At 41.9% G+C, this 21752-nt stretch overlaps 2 protein-coding genes across 8 annotated transcripts in view; one reads left to right on the top strand and one right to left on the bottom strand.

Moving 5' to 3' along the window:
- Positions 1–10093, bottom strand: part of LOC133514710 (uncharacterized) — a 36088-nt gene extending 25995 nt beyond the window's left edge. For 3 of the 4 annotated variants that reach the window (XR_009798834.1, XM_061846589.1, XM_061846590.1), the window contains exon 1: positions 9617–10093. The gene's annotated coding sequence lies outside the window, so the exon portion shown is untranslated. Of the gene's footprint in view, positions 1–4531; positions 5823–9616 lie in introns of those variants that run through there. The other variant, XR_009798833.1, reaches the window with a different exon arrangement.
- Positions 1–21752, top strand: part of plppr2a (phospholipid phosphatase related 2a) — a 34855-nt gene that overhangs the window by 919 nt on the left and 12184 nt on the right. For 2 of the 4 annotated variants that reach the window (XM_061846585.1, XM_061846587.1), the window contains exon 2: positions 19418–19606. In XM_061846585.1, coding sequence (XP_061702569.1) covers positions 19418–19606 — 189 coding nt within the window. Of the gene's footprint in view, positions 1–18825; positions 18905–19276; positions 19607–21752 lie in introns of those variants that run through there. The other 2 variants (XM_061846588.1, XM_061846586.1) reach the window with 2 other exon arrangements.

The raw sequence follows: 21752 nt of genomic DNA, 5'->3' as shown, positions 1-21752 counted from the left end.
AAAATGGTCTTTACCAACAAACATCCACTCTTATGGGAGGGACTGAAATACAATAGCACCGCTGATGTACCGCAGCCTTTGAGTACCGGACACACGGGCCCCCTTGGCTATAATACACTCTGAACGCTCTCTATTAGACCACTCTGCCATGTGCCTTCTGCTCATGATCTCTCAGTCCTCAGGTCTCAGTCTGTTCCCTTGCGTGTGTGTGTGTGTTTGCCCATTAAAGACCATTTCTATCTGTTATTACTCAGATGGATGATAATTATCAGAGTAATGCGTTACATTTACATTTTTTGTCCGTGTTGATTGTATTTGCCAGAATAGTTTTAATGCACAGTAATTGTTTAATGAATGACATCTTCACAAATAATACAAACATGCAGATATAGACATCTGTCCATCTATCCATTTTCTTAGCCGCTTATCCTCACAAGGGTCGTGGGGAGTGCTGAAGCCCATCCCAGCTATCAACGGGCAGGAGGCAGGGTACACCCTGAACTGGTTGCCTGCCAATTGCAGGGCACAACGAGACAAGCAGCCGCACTCACAATCACACCTATGGGCAATTTAGAGTGTCCAATTAATGTTGCATCTTTTTGGGATGTGGGAGGCACGGGGAGAACATGTAAACCCCACACAGGCGGGGCCGGGATCGAACCAGGGCCCTCAGAACTATGAGGCCAATGCTTTACCGGCTGAGACACCGTGCCGCCAAAATAAAATCCAAAATCACTAATTTTCATAGTGTAGACAAAATGTTCATTGATATTTGGTTGTGGTAGAATTTTGCTTGATTTATGGTTTTAAAGGTGAAAAAACATTATTGTTAAAAGTTAAATTCTTAAAGGTCAAGTGACATCCCTATAAACATTCTAAAATAGATATTATAATGAAAAAAACATAACATTATTCACTTCAATGTCCATATGAAAAAATAAATGTGAGCGGAGAACAGGTTATCCATACGCAAAGTTGCAGAAGTGTCATTCGACAACATCCAGGTGGTCGCCATATTGGCTGCATCCCCTGTCCGTGACGTCGCCTGGACATTTGCCAATGAAAACACGCGGTGCAACATACTATGGGAGACGAACACGCCCCTTCTGACACGGAAGCGCTTTTCGAAAAGGACAACACCACACAAAAAAGAGAAGTGAGTGAAGTTACCGGGGCAATATTACACTATTGTTTCGAGCCATATTCAGATGATATGCGATCACGGCCAAACCGCCTCCCCGTCCGATCCACTTCCGCCGGTGTGGCTCATTTTTGGCTCCGAGGTGGCTTATCACGGAGCCGAGCCGTGCTGTTTTAGGGGGTTGTTCATAGCCGCCGCAGTACGCGATGAACAACACCATCGAGCCGGGACACTTTTCTGTGTTGTCGTCGTGCGTGTCTGAGTGAGGCATTGTTGCCTGCGTTCTTCAGAGCTGCCCGCTGTCCGTGAGCCCGAAGCGCAGCCTTCGCAGGCGAAGTGACGCAGCAGCCCGATGCCGTCCGATGCACACAGACACATTTCGTACGCGGACCTTTTGTTACGTTATGAGAGACCGATTACGTGGTCCACCCCAAACTATTATTTTTTTTTAGCAGCTGTATACACACACCTACCTGTCATTTGGAACCCAGGAAGCTCTCGTCCACTGCACCCGTGCAATCCATTTTTCACGATGAATCGGGTCTTTTGCAAACTTATTAAGGGTAAATCCATCCTCCTGAATGTTCAAGCAATGTCCAGCAATGCAACGAGCCGGCATTTTGGCAAACACGAAGGAACAACGAGCTACCTTCCCGTAGGTAAAACTAATAGAAACAAATGAGTCCACTTGAAGGCGGTCCTTCAATGTTCATCACTTCCTGCTTCTTTTCGAAAACAAATCCCTCGAGAGGATTTTCATGGTGGGGGTTACAAAAAGGTGTATACGTCAAAATCATGTTTTGTGGTGTGGCATGGGTCCATGTCGGTTGCCGTTTTTTCATTAATAACATACTAAAAATCATGCATTTCATGACAGTGGCCCTTTAAGAAATGTCTGAATTTACCATTTTATGTTTTTGTCAAGTTGACATTGATGTTTTAATTAGAAAAACAAATCAAAATTTAATCACCAGTTATTCAGTACTTTGAGTAGTTATGTTTTCCCCCACCCTGAATACCTATGGATTTTTACTTGAGTAAACATTCCTATGATGACCTTTTACTTCTACTTCTTCTTCTTCTTTTCCTTTCGGCTTGTCCCGTTAGGGGTCGCCACAGTGTGTCATCTATTATTTTATTTTTTTAATTTATTTTCCATCTCAGCCTATCTCGTGCATCTTCCTCTCTAACCCTAACTGTCCTCGTGTCTTCCCTTACAACATCCATCAACCTTTTCTTTGGTCTTCCTCTCGCTCTTTTGCCTGGCAGTTCCATCCTCAGCATCCTTCTACCAATATAGTCACTCTCTCACCTCTGAACATGTCCAAACCATCGAAGTCTGCTCTTACGAATCACGTCTCCAAAACATCCAACTTTGGTTGTCCCTCTAATGAGCTCATTTCTAATTCTATCCAACCTGCTCACTCCGAGTGAGAACCTCAACATCTTCATTTCTGCCACCTCCAGTTCTGCTTCCTGTTGTTTCTTCAGTGCCACCGTCTCTAATCCATACATCATGGCCGGCCTCACCACTGTTTTATTAACATTGCCCTTCTACTTGATTCATATTATTTTAAAGTAAGTGTATTCTTGAGTACAACTATTCCACCCACCTCTTATATATATATATATATATATATATATATTATATTCGTTCAGTTGTGCCGATATAAAGTAAGCACAATTGCCACAGGAAGTAGCAAAGAAAAAAGTATCAGCCTGATTTCCTTTGATTATTTTTAATTCAGAAAATGCAGTTATCCGTGATAATATTGTTATCATACTGAACATAATTCTGCTTGGCGTGATTTATGCTGTTAAAAAAAAGCAGCAATAATCACATTGCATTGCTGGCTTTTACACGCCTTTGACCCACAAAACATTCTTGAATATTTACTTAACATATCCACCAAAATCTAGTAAGTATGAATTTCTTCTGACAAAAAAAAAAAAAAAAAAAAAAAAAAACAATTCTGGACAAGCGTGGGCATATCTACTCTGTGGCAGTAAGAAAGAATGAAGCTGTAATAAACCAATTAGAAATAAGGAGTGAGCACTTGTCTGCCTTGTACATTTTATTTTGTGTTTGTGAGGTACATGGCAGTGACAAGGATCCAAACCAGGAGAAAAGGACCTGCAGTTTTCTTTTGCCCCACACCTCATCAGCAGTTACCATAGAAACCAATCAGCTAGGTTCATGTCCTATCTGTGCTCTTTTTCTCTGGGAATCCATTCGTTCACTCTGCCTTAATCACGAGTCACAACCTTTCCCATCAGCGCTACCCACTCAGCCATCTTGTTCTCCTTGTCACCTCCATTTTTTCCCTTGTCCTCTGCCACTTTTCTCCCTTCTTCTCTGCAGATTTGCTTATCTTTAGTGTGGCCTCATCGGGGATTCGTGTGGCTTTGGGAACAATGCACAGCAGCACTAATACTTCTTCAGCTATCAAAGTCATATTAAGATGAATTTTTAATTGAACAGGGATTTCTGGGGGAATATTTTCAGTTATACAATAAAACTTTTAGAGCGCACAAGTAACAGTGCCACAGGAGGGGACGTGTCACATGGGTGAAGCAAAAGAGGGGGATGTTTTGAAAGCGGGTCTCACTAAAGCAAGTCATACAAAAACTGTTGGTGAACAAGCGCTTGGTGAATTGTTCCTAATGATGATAGTGAGAGCACCCACATCGAATGAACTGAAAGGTCGACATCAAAACTTGGCCCTGCTGCCAAGATCCCGCCATTCACTAATGGCTAATCAGAGTAAAAGCTGTTTTCTATATTTATGTAAAGGTGAGAGATCCGATCAGAGCAGATCTTTTTATTTGTTTGTTTATATGTTGCATATTGATTACATATACAGCTCAACTGCCAGGTAAAAAACAAACAAACAAACAAAAAGCTTTAAAAATGGGAATTTTTGACCCAATTCATCTTACAAACACAACAAAAATAAATCAAAAATTATATTAAAAATAAATTTAAAATTGATGGAAGGGGGCCGGCGAGCTGGTGGCTTACACCGTTAGCCTCACAGTTCTGAGGACTGGGGTTCATGTTCTTGCCTCGCCTGTGTGGAATTTGCATGTTCTCCCCGTGCCTGCGTGAATTTTCTCCGGGCACTCCAGTTTCCCAACACATCCCAAAAATATGCATTAAATAGAGACTTTAAAATTGCCCCTAGGTCTGATTGTGAGTGCGATTGTTTGTCTCGATGTGCTCTGCGATTGGCTGGTAACCAGTTCAGGGTGTCCCCCGCCTCTTGCCCGTTGACAGCTGGGATAGGCTCCAGCACTCCCTGCGACCCTTGTGAGGATAAGTGGGAAAGAAAAAGGATGGATGGAAGGGGAATCTTTAATAATCAAAGAATAACAGTGTAGACAGGAGAGTGAGCTGCGTTTTTAATCCATATCCACTATTACATTGCAGCGATAGAAACATCAATGTGGAAGTGGATGCCTCAGGGCTAGGTGAGGGAGCCATGCTTTTAATATTTTATTAGTCTACAAAATGAACCATAAATCATTTGCACATAAAACAACAGTAGTAAAGCATTTATTTCACAAAAAATATTGCTACATATGAATGAGACTTTTGCTGTTGCCTTACAGAGACAAATTTTGAAATGTGTCTTCACCTTGGCAAGCGCCACAAAGTGTTTTTGTTGGTTTGATCGTTACTACGACCAACTGCTTCACCACTAAATATGTATTGTGAAAATAGTATGAGTATCTCAAGGGCTTTCTTAGTAATAAGAGGGTATGGTACAAATTGATGACACAAACAGGTTGAAAACTGATGTTCTGACGGGATGTCGTCACACACACACACACACACACACACACACACACACGCACACAAATCCACATGGCCGGCATTTCAGATTCAAAAGGGCTTGGGCAAATTAGTTTATCATGCCAACACATACAGGCATAGACTGTTGAAAATAAATGAATACAATTATATTTTAGGTTGTGAATATAGAACAGAGTACACAGAGATTTGCCTGTCTGCTATCTTGTTACATTTTGTGTCATTAGTTAAAACTTTGGCAATGACGCCACATCACTGTCCAGCTTTGCCTTGCAAAAATTGTCAAAAAAATCAATTATAGATTCTGTGGAATTTCCTATCATAGGCATTTTTTTTTGCACTGATATAAGAAGGTTACGGTATTTTCCAAAGTTTTTATATTAACTCCGCTTACCCTCAGGAATAGAGGAGGGCTGATGATTCCTTCTAAGGCAGAAAGTTTCATTTGCCAGTCTAAACTGGAGCAAAACATGAGTGTCTCCTTTCTCGGATAATGAATCACGGCAATTTATTTTTTTCATCAGGTTCCACATCAGGGACATCCATCGGCATCCAAACGAGAACAAATTAACACTACATTGGCCAATGACAGAAGACCCCATTTCCAGGTTTTAAACTGGTTGATTTGCTAACTTTTTAACTTTTCATTCCACGTTTGCTGCTCTAAATATGTGACATCAATAACTATACTACAATTATTCTTGACAAATGTGAACCTTATTCTTATCTCTTGTGGCCGCGCTGATGTGTCAGAGTGGGCGGAGACAGCCCCAGCGGCATCTTCACGTCTATGCCGTTTAGGCCTGCAGAGAATGCCTTGCTGGCCCTGACAACTTGCAACTTCATCATGGTTTGCATGTGTAAAACCTGATGGAATAAAAACAGAGCAGGATGCAAGTGGATGAAATATAGTAGGTACATAAATAAACTAAAATGTAAAGCAGAAACTTGTTCGTCGTTACGTTTGCCCGATACTTTCATCTATTAGTAGTCTGTAGTAATGCTGTTCCACTCAAGCCCTCAAATTGACAGTCAATTAAGTAGATAAGTGTGTGTCTGCACACACTGAAGCAGCATCAATTCTGGGCCCGACCACGACTGAAGTTTGGCTCACAGTGGTGTCTGATGTCTTGGGCTAAAATACTGCCGCAATCCTTTTGCCAGTGCAGCAAAGTGCTCACTCTCACCCTATCCTGTCCCTGATCTAGGCAATCCCCCAGGTTGCAGAGGATAAGGATATACCAAGACCCTAACATGAAAAACCGGTGAGAGCCCAGAAACCCACCCCGGCATACTGCTCGGACCGTGGGTGGGAAGGGCCCGAGAAACAGCCAGAAATCCTAATCCTAACCCTTATGGCTAAAGCGAAAACTAATATGTTCTTGTGTTTCCATTTTTAAAAAAAAATGTAAGTCAACTTAGTGAAGTGAATTAAGAGGACGACGCTTGTAGAGCACAGCAGGCAGAGATAGAAAAAAAGGGAGGCCGGCATCAGGTAAGCACATGAGCCACACCACATGGAGAGCAGAGTACGCAGTCGACACCCTCCTCGGGTAGCCCGAAGGGTGGCAGATCACTCTACAGAAAGAAGTAGAAATCTTGAGCCTTAAGTATCCGATATGCTCACTCCTCCGGGAAGACAGGCCCACTATTAAGCCTCAGGCATGCAGAGTTGATAGTGTGAGGTAGTCATGCATAAGATTACCTGTCATGTAATGACTTTCATATCGACTCTGATGAAAATCGGCGATAGATAGACAGGCAGGCACACAGACAAGTCCAGCAACCAGAGAGGGTTTTTGGATAGTTGATAGTTTTTCATTAATTGCTGTCCATAAAAAGTGAACGGGTTGGCAAGTTCAGGTGGCGTAAACAAAGTCATCTGCTGGGCCTGAGAAGCATTGTGAACATCATGGTTCTGTATCAATCAGCCCAGTCCATCCATTTTCTAAATTGCTTATCCCCACTAGGATCACATATGTGCTGGAGTTTATCTCAGCTGAATTCTATCTGAACAAGATAGAAATTACTATTCCAAACCTTTATTAGATCAAATATTTTCTGCTTGGATGGAGTCTGAGAATCTTCAAAAATGTCTACAGAAAAACACACGAGACGCGTGGCTCATCACTTATTTTTTCTTTCAAAACAGGTGCCGGAAAAGTCACTAAATATAGTCACATGGGAACTAAATTTGACAGCATGCCCGAGTTCCCCTCTCTGTGCCCCAGTTGTCATGGTAATGCAAGCTCTAGACGAGATAACGAAGAACCCCCCCTTCCAAAAAAACTAAAAAAAAAAACAAAACAAAACATACCAAAGTTGCCCATATGGAAAAATGCTATCAACTCTAATGTATATCAAGTGTGTGTTACATTTATTATGCATTCGTTTTTATCATCCTTGCCCGAATCATCCTCCTTTCGAGCAGCTGGGTTATACTTCGGGTCACACAGCTGCTCGGAAGGAGAATGATTCGGGCAAGGATGGTATAAACAAATGCATGATAAAATAATAAATCCAACAGTGTGCTACCAGTATATGTACGGTGGAGACTGGTGAGCACACCTGTCTCACAGTTCTGAGGATCGGGGTTGAAATCCCAGCCCTGCCTGTGTGGAGTTTCCATGTTCTCGCCTTGCCTATGTGGGTTTTCTCGGGCACTCCAGTTTCCTCCCTCATCCCCAAAACATGCATGGCAGGTTAATTGAAGACTCTGTGAGTGGCAATGATTACTTGTTTACATGTGCCTGCCCTGTGATTGGCTGGCAACCAGTTCAGGGTGTACCCTGCCTCCTGTCCGAAGATAGCTGGGATAGGCTTCAACACTCCTGTGACCCTTGTGTGGATAACCAGCTAAAAAAAAATGGATGGATGAATGAATGGCTGCTTTAAAAAGAATTATTCATATCTTGTAACTTTTTAACGTAATAAAGAGGCAAACAAACAGCTCCTAATGAATGCTAATATTCTGGAGCTGTTCACTATCTCAAGAAGTGGTGATTTCCTTTTCAATGGCTAATGGGTTTATTACTTTGTATACTATTGGTGGGCTAAATGCCCAATAAACATTACAAACAAGAAGAATACATTCACCTATTGATCCAATTAAAAGTCCTTCCTCTCCTCAAAAACATTTTCATTGTTTATGCACAGATCCATTCTGCAGTATTGATCGTTAGTCCTAATTGAGGGCGCAAAAGAAACTACAATTAAAAAGGCCCAAATTAATCTTAGTCTTAAATAAAAAATGATCTTGGCCCCTACAGATTTTCACCCTCATACATTTATATTTATTCACTTTGAGGATTATGCCTTTGAAAAATGCCAAGCATTGATTTGATTAATTCCTTTTCACAAGATTGAAAATAATCTTGAAATAACTAAAGGTGGATGTTTTTGGTAAGTGGGAGGAAACTGGAGAAACCCCTTTTACTCTTACATAGGTGGGCTTCAGTCTCTGGACGTCAAGCCAGACATGCAATCACCCACTCCACTGCGCTGCACATTTCATTTAATAACAAGCATTCAAAAGATAAAACTATTAAGTGCCAGAAAGAGAAAACAACGTGAACATTATACACCAAAAATACTTAAACCTAATAAGGTTGGCGATCCAAAAAGGAGCTTTTTGAGACGTAATTTAAAAGTTTTATTCATCCCCCAGAGATCAGCGGGCCAGATTTTGGGGGCTATTCACAAGAATATTGTGATACAACAAATACTGAATCTGGTTGGAAACTCAAAGTTTTCTCTGTTAAACATTGTGCTGAGAAAAGGGATTCTAAATCAGGTCATCAATTCTACAACTAGATGGCGCTGCTGCTACGCGGCAGAAATGCAAAGGAACCACAGTAAACCGATACAATTGATGCATTTAATTTCAACAAGTGTTTAACCAAACATCAAACCAAAAATATAATTAGTCATTAGTCATGGCACGGCATCACATATATTCGAATGTCCAAATTGTTATATGGGGATTTGTAGAGTTGCTGGTCTAGAGGATGTGTTGTTTTAATAAAGAAAATTCGTTAACTCTTAATGAAAGAAAAAAAAAATTCCAATCCTCGTGACAATTTTATTTATTTCGGAGCTGTTGAATTACACTACTTTGGTCTTATTTGGGTCATCCTAACGAATTAGAAGCGAAAGTTCTGATGGCTTGTTCTTTCCATTTTGGTTATATATTAGTTTTACGTGGCCACACGTTCAGTCTCGACAACTATATGCACTTTAAAACGTGAACAAGACACAGAAAGTAGACAGAGGACAGATTAGTTGTTTATGGCATGCTTTTTTTTTTTTTTTATCTCGGTTGATGGGCCAGTGTATTTTATAGTTCGTCTCACACTGATGGCTTCACACTTGACAAAGGAAGCCCCCCACCCCTCCACCTTCTCTCTTGCCAACAGAACAGCACAATCAAACAGTTCATCGCCAGCCTTTTCAACAGTTGGGACATCAATGTGAGCATTGAAGAGAACAATCAGATCATATTAGGAGGTTCTCAGATGAGTGAGCCATCGATTGGATATGAAAACAGAGCTTCACAGATGCTGTGTAATAATAAAACAGTATGACATAAATGTCATACATGCATGTTTTTGGAATGTGGGAGGTGGCCAGAGGACCCCGAATACAACAACGCAAACACAGACCTGCCAGGATTCTTTGGGTGATGGTGAAAAAAAGATTCGGACGCCAGCGTAAATCATCACAGCAAACTCATGAAAACTAGAAATGGGACTTGCAGAAACAATTATCCAACACAGATTGAACAAACCCGCTGAACTAAACAAACTAACGAGACAACAAGGCACACCTGGACAAGTGGCTGCAGTGAAATATTTGCTTAACAGAATTGTAAAAGATTCCCCGGAAATGGTGGAGATGAAAACCGAAGAAGCAGACAACACACCTGCATGACATCAAAACCAACAAGTCAACAAAAACATATCATGACAAGAACATGTAAACTCCACACGGGGGAGATTCAAATGCAGAGCCTCTCAACTGCGAGGCAGATGTCCTAACCATTGGGGCGCTGTGCTGTCCAAAAACAATGATACCTATAGGAAATAACCAAACAAATATGTTTGTCACTAACCGGAGACTCTATTGCGATGCTTTAATTACGCCGGCCTGATAAAACAATTTCCCTGCATACGAGAGGTGATATTGTGCTGCATTACCCATTCAAGGATAATTGCAAGGCCAATATGTGCGATTTCTGGCAGAACATGACGAGTGAATGATTGCAGGAGAGGTGTTTTTGAAATGGGGAGAGAAGGCTGGGTCGCGGGTCGATCAAAGTGATTATCTTGTTTCTGCCGTTGCCACTGGACTTCACATTCCCTTCAGTCCTCACATTTACAGCACAAAAAAAAATCCACTCGCTTTACCTCCTCCTCACTCGCCCTTGAACACACACGTCCTCGAAGAAACAAAGCTGAAAGAATGCAGAGATTTTCATGCTCGATGTTCCCAATGCCCCTTTTCTTCTCTCACCTGAGTTACAAACGTTCATACATCCAATGCCTCTTTGTCCCAAAATACGGATTTGCACCCAGCATTGGGAAGTTATGACGTGCAAATACATTGTTAATGTAGTTAAGTAGATTTGTCAAGTATCAGTACATTGCTTGAGTTTTTTTTTTTTTTCTGGCTCCTTTTTACTTTTATGCCCCACAATAGACTCCGTATGTTATCAAAATCAGGTGATTCTATTTTCGACCTCTGCAGATGACACCAGGATGTAAAAAAGACAAAAAGTGAAAGTCGACCACGGTTGGGATCTTGAATGAGATAACGAGGCTCAGCTGCGACATAGAGATACTTGATTCAGGGATATTTAACAAGAATAAATTTGGAGAAGCATCCAATGCCCCACGCGTGGCTTTATTTAAGAAAAAATATTTTTAGTTACAAGGAATATGGTTGGTGGCAAATCCACTACATCTTAAACCAGCCTCAAAATACAACTCGAAATGCTTTGCAGTCTATCACGAATACAACTGAAGCACTCATTAAAGAAAATGTTGGTATAAAAATACTTCCGAGCAATAAATACAAAACAATCAAATGAAAATTGCACCGCTGAGCAACTGTAAAGTGTAAATCAACTGATTTACAATTATCCTCAAAACTTTTATGTCGGGTCCTAAACAAGGACTTCCTGTAAATTAAAATTGAAGGAAACGGCAGAGGACTATGATTCAGTTTAATATTTATCATCAAACTGATGTCCATAATATATCAACACTGGTAGGTATTTGATATTAGTAAACATTTTGATAGCTATCCTGTCAATGCCACACAATTTTTATGCCTCAAATCTCAGTGCAGTCAGGGTGGCAAAATTACTATCTTAAAGGTCAAGTGTCATCCCTATAAACATTCTAAAAAATAGATAGTGAAATGAAAAATACATATAACATTATTCACTTCAATGTCTACACGAAAAAAGAATTATGAGCGGAGAGCACGTCATCCATGCGCAAAGTTGCGGAAGTCTCATTCGACATCCAAGTGGTTGCCATATTGGTTGCATTTACTGTCCGTGACGTCACCCCGGACATTCGCCATTGAAAACACGCTGTGGCCCCTACTATGGGACACGCCCCTTCAGACACGGAAGCTCATTTCGAAGAACAGAATGTCTCAAAATCTAGTGAAGTGTCCGGGGCAATATTATCCTATCGTTTCGAGCCATATTTAGATTATATGCGGATCACTTCTAACTAACAACAGACTCCCCGACAGTATGACAGTATGTAGCGTACTAAGCCGTGAGCGATCACAACGCCACGGCCCTCGTGCGACGAGTCGATCATGGCTTTGGCCGGTGCGGCACTGAGGGGTGGTTCGTTGCGGTGCCGAGTCAGGCTGCTTTACGGCGTTGTCGTTGCTCGTGGCTGAGTGCGCCATAAACAATTGTTTATCATTGCTGCCATCGGCGGTGTTGTTCATGACGGACGACGGCGGTGGCTAAGAACAACCCTGCCGGCAATGGCGCACTCAGCCGCGTGCGATGACAACACTGTAAAGCGGCCCGGCTCGGCACCGTGATAAGACACCTTGGCGCCGAAGATGAGACACTCCAACTGAAGCCGTGACCCGCGGTCGTGGCGCCAAAGCCGGCGAAGGCTGCCGCGTCGTGCCTCACGGATGAGCCGGCTTTGGGCAGGCTGGCTCATACATACTGCCGTGGTGGCTACAGACTCCCAGTGGGTATGTATGAGCCAGCCTGGCCAAACGACGAGAGCTTTGTGGGTTCCAAATGACAGGTAGGTGTGTATACAGCTACGAAAAAAAATAATAGTTTGGGGCGGACCACGTAATCCGTCTCTCATAATGTAACAAAAGATCCGCGTACGTATGACAGGGGTGCTAAATGTGTCGATTTGAACGTCAGACGGCTTTCGCGTCGGGCTCGATCACGAAGGCTGCCGCGTCGTGGCTCACGGACGAGCCGGCTTCGGGCAGGCTGGCTCATACATACTGCCGCGGCGGCGACAGACTCCCAGAGAGTATGTATGAGCTAGCCTGGCCAAAGCCGTGCTTGTCCGGAGGCATGACGCGGCAGCCTCCGCTGGGGAAGCGTCACGGCAGCCTTCGTGGGCAAGCCGACACGGCAGCCTTCATGGGTAAACCTGACGCGAAAGCCGTCCGACGTGCACATCCTGTCCTGTCATTTGGAAGCTCTCACGAAGCTCTCGTCTATTGCACCCGTGGAATCTATTTTTCATGACGAACCAGGTCTCTTGCAAACTTATGAAGGCTAATTACATCCTCCCGAGTGTTCAAGCAATGTCCAGGAATGCAACGAGCCGACATTTTGGCTAACATGAAGGAACAACGGGGTACCTTCCTGGAGGTAAAACTAATAGAAACAAACGGGTGCACTTGAGAGCGGTCCTGCCATGTACATCACTTCCTGCTTCTTCGCGCAAACAAATCCCTCAAGAGGATTTTCATGGTGGGAGTTACAAAAAGCTGTATACGTCAAAATCATGTTTTGTGGTGTGGCATGAGTCCATGTCGGCTGCCATTTTTTCATTCATAACATACTAAAAATCATGCATTTCATGACAGTGGCCCTTTAAGTAGAAGTACAAATACGTTGATAAATGATCACGATTGACCACAAGGCAGCTGCTGATGAACTAAAGCAGCATTCATTGAGTTCTTACTCAGAGCACATTTACCAGGTTCAAGCCTAGAAAGCAACAAAATCTCATCATAAGCATTTTGGGATTTTACACGAATACAGACCTAATCCTGCATTACTTTACATGTCTCAGGAAAAGAGTTATCATGTTATTTCCCCAGTCTGTTTGAAGTCTCTCAGCAGGGAGCCTTTCATATATTTGATGTGACAAATCAGCCTTCATTGCAGGCCCATTGGCTTGTCCAGGTCCTTGCGAGAAGCTCTAATTAGCACTGACCGCCTGTCAGTATGTTTTTCACGCAATGTAACCGACATCTCGATGATAGGAATCTTCCTTTTAAAAGATGGACCGTGACATAACTGCGGTTTTAAAATATCATAGGAAGAGACACCAAGGTAAAGGAATGATGCGTGGCTAGGTTTGGTGCATGTACTGGCTACTGGCGATATTCTCGTGAGTGGGTGTTTGGCTATTTTTTTTTTTAGAGTCAAGAATACAAATACACCATCTCACGATAAAACAACACAAGGTCCAAGATCAAACTGGCTTGTCCAGGTCCTTGCGAGAAGCTCTAATTAGCACTGACCGCCTGTCAGTATGTTTTTCACGCAATGTAACCGACATCTCGATGATAGGAATCTTCCTTTTAAAAGATGGCCGTGACATAACTGCGGTTTTAAAATATCATAGGAAGAGACACCAAGGTAAAGGAATGATGCGTGGCTAGGTTTGGTGCATGTACTGGCTACTGGCGATATTCTCGTGAGTGGGTGTTTGGCTATTTTTTTTTTTAGAGTCAAGAATACAAATACACCATCTCACGATAAAACAACACAAGGTCCAAGATCAAACTGGCTTGTCCAGGTCCTTGCGAGAAGCTCTAATTAGCACTGACCGCCTGTCAGTATGTTGTTCACGCAAAGTAACCGACATCTCGATGATAGGAATTTTCCTTTTAAAAGATGGGCCGTGGCATAACTGCGGTTTTAAAATATCAAATATCATAGGAAGAGACACCGAGGTAAAGGAATGATGCATGGCTAGGTTTGGTGCATGTACTGGCTACTGGCGATATTCTCGTGAGTGGGTGTTTGGCTATTTTTTTTTTTTTCAGAGTGAAGAATACAAATACACCATCTCACGATAAAACAACACAAGGTCCAAGATCAAAACTGTCTATGGATTACAGAGTAACAGAAATCTGCAACAGTATTCCTCCACACCTTTCGTTTTGTAGAGGTTTGGACAATTTTCTGTAAAACTAAATTAATTCCATTCTATTTTGGTACAACCAATCACCATGCTGCAAAAAAAAAAAAAAAAAAAAAAAAAGTAAGCGCTATGCCTAAAAATGCTTAAAAATCCAATATGATCACAGCAAGCAAATTTCTATTTAGATTCTTCATTTGAACTTCTGCATTTTCGGCATGCTTAATACTATCCATAAGTGAGAACTGACTTATCCATTAGAATATGAGTAAATATGGAAATGATGAAATAAAAAGAAAATGTAATGGGCAGAGTGTACTGTAAGTCAGAACAAAAAAACATGCGGAAGAAAGAGGGAATGTCTTGTTTCACTTGTGGCAGAGATACCAGGAGACAGGCTTTTGGTAGACTAGGGGATGTGGAGGTGGAAGCTTAATTAACAAACATGACATGGGATGAAAACTATCCAACGCAGACTGACGGAAACCAGGGAAGTAAATATAAGCATACTGACGAAACAACGAGGCTCACCCATGGACGAGCCGAGCCGATCGGTACACAAAAGGAACGAGCTGACGTGGACAGCTAGAGAACGAAACTTAGCATGGAAATACATGAAATGAAACATAACATGAAACAAAACGAAATCCATATTTAAAAAAAGACCACTAATTCACATGTTTACTTTCAGTGGCTTGGTTATAAAATGGTCTCTCCACCAGGAACGATGCAATAGAACCTCTTTGGGTGCTCACTTTCAGTGTGTGTGCTGCTGCAGTGCATGATAAGCAGCCACCCCGAACAGTACGAGTAGCGGATTTCAACATGACCAGAAATGTGTAAAAGTATGTCGACAATTTTTGATCGCAGAGTATTTTGGGTGAAAGAATGTCATGTGTTTTATGAATACCTGTGTCAATCTTAAATTGTTAAAAAGTTTGTATATATTTTCGATCAGTTTACAGCAGCTATAGTCAGTGCATAATGAAGTGAATGATGGGTTACTGGTATTAGTGTCCTAAATCTACAATTGAATTGTTCTTAAAACCAAAAAGTTCATCACACTTGAACATGTACATTTATAATCCATTTTTAAACGTTTGCCTAGAAAGACTACCACAGATGCATAATTTGCCTTCAGGATGCCCGTGGAAAAGTACAGAAAAGGTCAGAAGGAGCTACATTGTGTCTTTGACGACCTAGAGAAAGCCTATGACAGAGTACCAAGAGAGGAACTGTGGTACTGCATGTGCAAGTCTGGCGTGGCAGAGAAATATGTGAGAATAGTACAGGACATGTATGAGGGCAGCATAAAAGCGGTGAGATGTGCCGAAGGTGTGTCAGAAGAATTTAAGGTGGAGGTGGGACTGCATCGGGGATCTGCGCTGAGCCCCTTCCTGTTTGCAGTGGTAATGGATAGGCTGACAGATGAGGTTAGACTGGAATCCCATTGGACTATGATGTTTGCAGATGATATTGTGATATGCAGTGAAAGCAGGGAGCAGGCGGAGGAACAATTAGAAAGATGGAGGCAGGCACTGGAAAGGAGAGGAATGAAGATTAGCCAAAGTAAAACAGAATATGTGTGCATGAATGAGAGGGGCGGAGGAGGAAGAGTGAAGCTTCAGGGAAAAGAGATAGCGAGGGTGGACGACTTCAAATACTTGGGGTCAAAAATACAAAGCAATGGTGAGTGTGGTAAAGAAGTCAAGAAATGGGTGCAAGCGGGTCGGAACAGTTGGCGGAAGGTGTCGGGTGTCCTATGCGACAGAAGAGTCCCTGCTAGGATGAAGGGCAACGTTTATAAAATAGTGGTGAGCCCGGTCATGATGTACGGATTAGAGACGGTGGCGCTGAAGAAACAACAGGAAGCAGAACTGGATGTAGCAGAAATGAAGATGTCGAGGTTCTCGCTTGGAGTGAACAGGTTGGATAGGATAAGAAATGAGCTCATTAGAGGGACAGCCAAAGTTGGATGTTTTGGAGAAAAGGTGAGAGAGAGCAGACTTCGATGGTTTGGACATGTTCAGAGGCGAGAGAGTGAGTATATTGGTGGAAGGGTGCTGAGGATGGAGCTGCCAGGCAAAAGGGCGAGAGGAAGACCAAAGAGAAGGTTGATGGATGTGGTGAGGGAGGACATGAAGACTGTGGGTGTTAGTGAGGAAGATGCACGAGATGGGCTTAGATGGAAAAAGATGACATGCTGTGGCGACCTATAACGGGACAAGCCGAAAGGAAAATAATAATAATTGATTTTTAAACATTAACTGATACATAGAAGCATAATGCACTAGTAAATGAAATTCAATTAATATATTATGCTGGCATCATACATTGCTATTAAAAATGATAACTACTTTAACCACAGTTTAAATATATATATACAGAGAGAGAGAGAGAGAGAGAGAGAGAGAGAGAGAGAGAGAGAGAGAGAGAAAGAGAGAGAGAGAGAGAGAGAGAGATGACCTGAATGGTTGTTAACATGGTTGCATTTATGTTTATTTATTTATTTGAAATGGAAAAAAAATCCTAGATTTGTAAGAAAAATAGGAAAAAAATGTTGCATTTAACCATAATTTTACACAATTTCCTTTTATTTGCTCATCCAAATTTTTTTGTATAATCCGGATTGCTCATCCTTTTTTGGACCAGCGAGACAAAATAAATAAATAATTCAAAAAATAACCCCAACCAAGACAAACACTACTTCATTTAGACATGGGACATTTCTCTTGGGTGACAACACAATGACCTTAGCGATATTAGTCAAGCTTTTGCCTCTGGAGGAATAACAAGCATTACATTGAAATGAAAGACAATTTGCCTTCCCCCTTTCCTCCCTTCCGATTTCGTTTTGTTCGATCCCCCTTGAACCTTTTACTGCTTCGGCTTCTCCCTGCACTTTGTAACCTCTGTCGTGTTGGCCAGGTGCACTGTTGCATGTATGGATAGTCGCTCTCTCCATGGCAAGCGTGCGTATGATGACAAATCCTTGCGTCTCGTTGACTCTCTACTCTCAGTTCTCCATCGATGAAAAACAAAACTGCACAATTTTAACAGTATCATCCAAGGACATAGCTTCACCTACATGGAGACACAAAAGAGAAGGAAAAGAGGCCTTTTACATGATCTGCCCTGTAAAGTCATTGAACATATTAATGTTTAGCCTTTTTTTTTTTCAAGGGCAATAATAAAATGTACTAGAGAGGCATGATTAGAGTACAGTGCCCTGCCAAGGATGAACTGTTGAGAAAAATACATCAAAAAATTTAAATCTTATTTTTATTTATTTACATGAATTACTATTACAGGATACAGTATTACAGATCTTCAGTCATTTTGTAGGCCTGCATGGATGCAAATTGGCAAAATTCTTGTCTGTACATGTACATGCCTGTACAGAAAAACTCTTTTTTTTTCTGTTGCCACAATTTTCAAAAGCACATACGAAGCATTGTCTTATATTGAGAATCCCTTTTGTTAAACATTCCAGTCTTTGTAATGTACACTCAAGAAGCATTTACTTCTGGAAAATGAATGGCATAAATCAGTCTAGCAAGTTTTGCCATTTATCATTTACCAAGGTAATATACACCTTGTAAAACTAAGAAAAAGGTACAGTAATTCGGAAGTCAGGTGTTTATTCAGGTTAGGAGAGGGCGGGAGAGTAGTATTTATTTTAAGTGCTGCTGTGACTCCTCTGTTGATGTTATTTCACATGCCATCGGCTGTGTTTATACCCTGGATTTGTTCTACCAGAATTCTCAAGTTCTTGTCTTTCTGACCCTGCTGTTACGTCCCGCTTGTCTTCTGTAGTATTTTAGACGACACTACAATCTGTCTGAGGTGTATTGATCTTGACATCAAATGATACAGGCATAATACAATTTTCAACAACATAAAAATGTGTGTGGTGTAGGAGGTCTGCATGAAGAATGACAAAAAGCTGAAATCATTTAGGAAAGTAGGAAAATACTGAACGTGTCTCGAAATGGTTGCACCTTCAAATGTTACTTTTAAGGCAAGGAAGAAAGAACACAGTGATGTTTACAGTCTGATGCCATACACACAGATAACATTTGACGATAGGGCAACAATCATTTCTGGTGAATCTCTGTGTTCGAGTTTCGGCTCTATGTTTGTAGATGGGATGTTTAAGTTGCAAGTGATTATCATCAGCTCATTCTGTATTCAATAAGGGTACCCACTCAAATTTTCTGTTGCCACAGCAGCCGAGAACAATGACAAAGCACAGACTGCTGTGATTGCGCATTATCGGCTTTCGCTCGGAAATGTCTCCACGCAATCCTGCTGTTGCGCCGCATTGAAAGGGAATGAGAATCCCCGCTTTGATTGGTGGTGAAATTGGCTGTGTTCACATCTACAGCAGCACATATGTCCCAGACTATACTATATTTGTCTGTGAAATTACCAAACCCGGTCTAACCAGCTATGACTTTCATTGTTGCTGGGGGCCAATATATTTTTTTCTCTTGAGGAGCCAAAGTCATCTGGGACAGGTTCAAATTCATCTATGGACCTGAACAGAATAAGCAGTATAAAATGGTTGGATGTAGTTTTTACAGTAAAATGTACCTTATACTGCCTTTAGACGTTTGCCAACGTTTGTGGTTTCAGGGTTTCAGTATAAATAGTAATCAGTACTAAATCAGGAATAAGCACTGAAAACTTTGCACACCTCTGTTGACTGCCATTTGTCACATTTCACTTTCGTACAAAACTATCCAAAAATGCCTGCCATTGTCTGTATTTTTTCTGTCTCTCTTCAATTCCTTGCTGAGGAACCCTCTTTGTCTTTGTTTTGTTCCCAGTTTTCTCCCCTGAAGAGAGAAAAAACTTCCACTATTTCAGATCGCTTTGAAGTCGTTTTATCTCTGTCACTCTTTTTCTTTTCAGCCCCTAATCTAGATGCAAACACTGAATATCTCACTTTGTCATTGCTATTTGCATCTCCTCATTGCAGAAGGGAGCTAGGACTTCCTCTCCTCCCCCTCTCCCTCCTCTCACTCTCCTTTTGCCTTCTCGTTTCCTAACGGAGTGATTATGTTCTATTTCCAGCTCGTGATCATGGCTGGGACAATTCTCCTGGCTTACTACTTTGAGTACACAGACACCTTCCCCGTGCACATCCAAGGGTTCTTCTGCTACGACAAAACCTTCTCCAAGCCTTACCCCGGACCAGACAACACCAGCAAGATCCCACCTGTCCTCATCTACTCGCTTGTCTCAGCCATACCCACCCTCACGGTAAGAGTTTTACTTATTTATGAGTGTGTGAGAAAAGCAATACCAGCAAGTGGGTGTGCATCTATAAATAAAATATGAGAGTGAAGAAAAGCCATTTGATAAACAGTAAGACTGTCAAAGTCATTGCCAAGTACTGTAATGGGAAAGGTTTGTTTCTATTGTGAGTATTCATCACTATTGTTGAAAATTGTTTTCTGGTATGTGCTGCAATGTACGTATAGTGAGCAGAGTGGTGAAATGCATGGAGCTGACCCCATCCCCCCCCCCCCCCAGCCCGCCCCCTTCTAACCCTGAGAAGCAGGTGTGTGAATGTGTATGCATACATGCGCATGGACCCATGCGTGTAAGCGTGCATTTGTCCACAATGGAAATGGGCAGGCATGTCATTAAAAAGGGGAGGCAGATTCGGGAAATCTCGGCTATATTAATAAAAAGGAGAGAGAGAGAAACAGAGAGAGAGAGAGAGAGAGAGAGAGAGAGAGAGAGAGAAACAGTCATCAAGGCTCACAGCAAGAAGAAAAAACTCTCATGGTGAACAATGGAAAGGGACTAAATACACAAAGAGAAGTAATTTAGAGGGAGTGTCTGTGTTTTGAGGAGAGTACGTTTAGTTCCTGGCAGGATGAAACACATTGATCTTGAAATTTGCACCCCCACAGACAGTACCACAAACACATGACAACCTACAAACCTTCCCTTTTGGAGAATAAATTACGTTATCCAAAGGATTTCCAAATGAGGGCTGGAAGTTGCCCAGCTGGCCTCTGTGAGTCCATAGCCCTGAAGGAAACCCTTCTTCCCGGTCTTTTTAATCTTTGCATCGTGAACTCGTTTTCAAATATTAATCCTGATATGCTGAACTTTTCTTTAGAGTATTTAATACAACACAATCAGGAATTTTTTTTTACAAAGCTACGGTGGAGTGGAACACACAGCGAGCTCTCTCGCTCCTTTCATGGGATCCGGAAGCCGACCGAGGGAGTCCTCTTTTCAGATAACAGTCATTCCCCTCAGTGCCTCCTTATCAAACCGGTTCTCGCCTGTTCTCAGACTAAATATCATCAGTATGTCTGCAGGAGATGCGTGTGTTAGTGTGTTTGCATTCATGACATTGTGTGGTCACTTTCAACAAACAAAAGCCAGCATGTGTTCCCTGGTGTCCTGTAAGCAGCAGCATAAAAATATACCTTATTGTGTCAAACTTTATTGTGCAAGTGGTCACTTCAATATGAGCCTGTTGAACTGTAAGATGTCCAGCCAATCAGTCAATGAAAATAATAACATAAATATGTGACTCATAGCAGTTTGTAATTTATGAAAATGAAATACTAGTATGACACTTTTTTTTTTCAATCGGGTTGAGTTTCAGAAGGAGTTGTACTGTAGTAGTAATGCTTCAAAACAATTTCAAGAGTTCACTCCTAATGCCCATAGTAAACCAAAACCATTTTGACTTAACAGGAGCTAAAATTTTATTTCTGTCACGAACCAATGGTGCGCAGGTGGACACAAATCCTGGACACCCAGACGAGGAAATGATGTGAAGTGGGTTTCACAGTCCAAGAAGGCAGGATCCAAAACACAAGAAACAATATCCGATAACTATCAGTCAACTAAAGAGCATAACCAAAAGTGTGACTGAACTATAATGGGGCAGTGGCGGAGTAACTTTACATGCGGAAAAGCATACTCAACGAACCGGGAAAAACCAGTGACAGAACTCCAACTTAAATACATTGTCTAATCACAGTGCCTCATGTGATTAGACAACAGCTGTGACCGGCGACACGTGTCAGAGATGAAACCGATCGGAGCGGTGGCCAGGCCACGCCCCTCTTGGCCGTGGTCCAGCCTTGCTCATGACAATTTGTGTGTAAAACCCTCTTGCCCAGAGTCAGGTGGGCTAGCTTCCAGCTCTCCGGTCACCTTAAAGAGGACAGCCAGTCGAGAAAATGGACACTGTTGTCTGTACTAGAGCAGCTATTTTCACCATTTTACATAAAACAATGTCATACCCTAATATGAAAACTAATTACAGCCGACAGATAAATAAGCATTACAGCAGCATCCATATTTGGATATGAAAACGGGAGTTGACGCATTTCCAAACCCCAATGAAGAGTTCTTGAAGACCAACCAAGTGATG

The sequence above is a fragment of the Syngnathoides biaculeatus genome, chromosome 16 (genome assembly GCF_019802595.1).
Source record: "Syngnathoides biaculeatus isolate LvHL_M chromosome 16, ASM1980259v1, whole genome shotgun sequence".
Classification (NCBI taxonomy): domain Eukaryota; kingdom Metazoa; phylum Chordata; class Actinopteri; order Syngnathiformes; family Syngnathidae; genus Syngnathoides; species Syngnathoides biaculeatus.
Note: the sequence above shows the minus strand (reverse complement) of the source record. Positions and strands in the feature narration are given on the sequence as shown.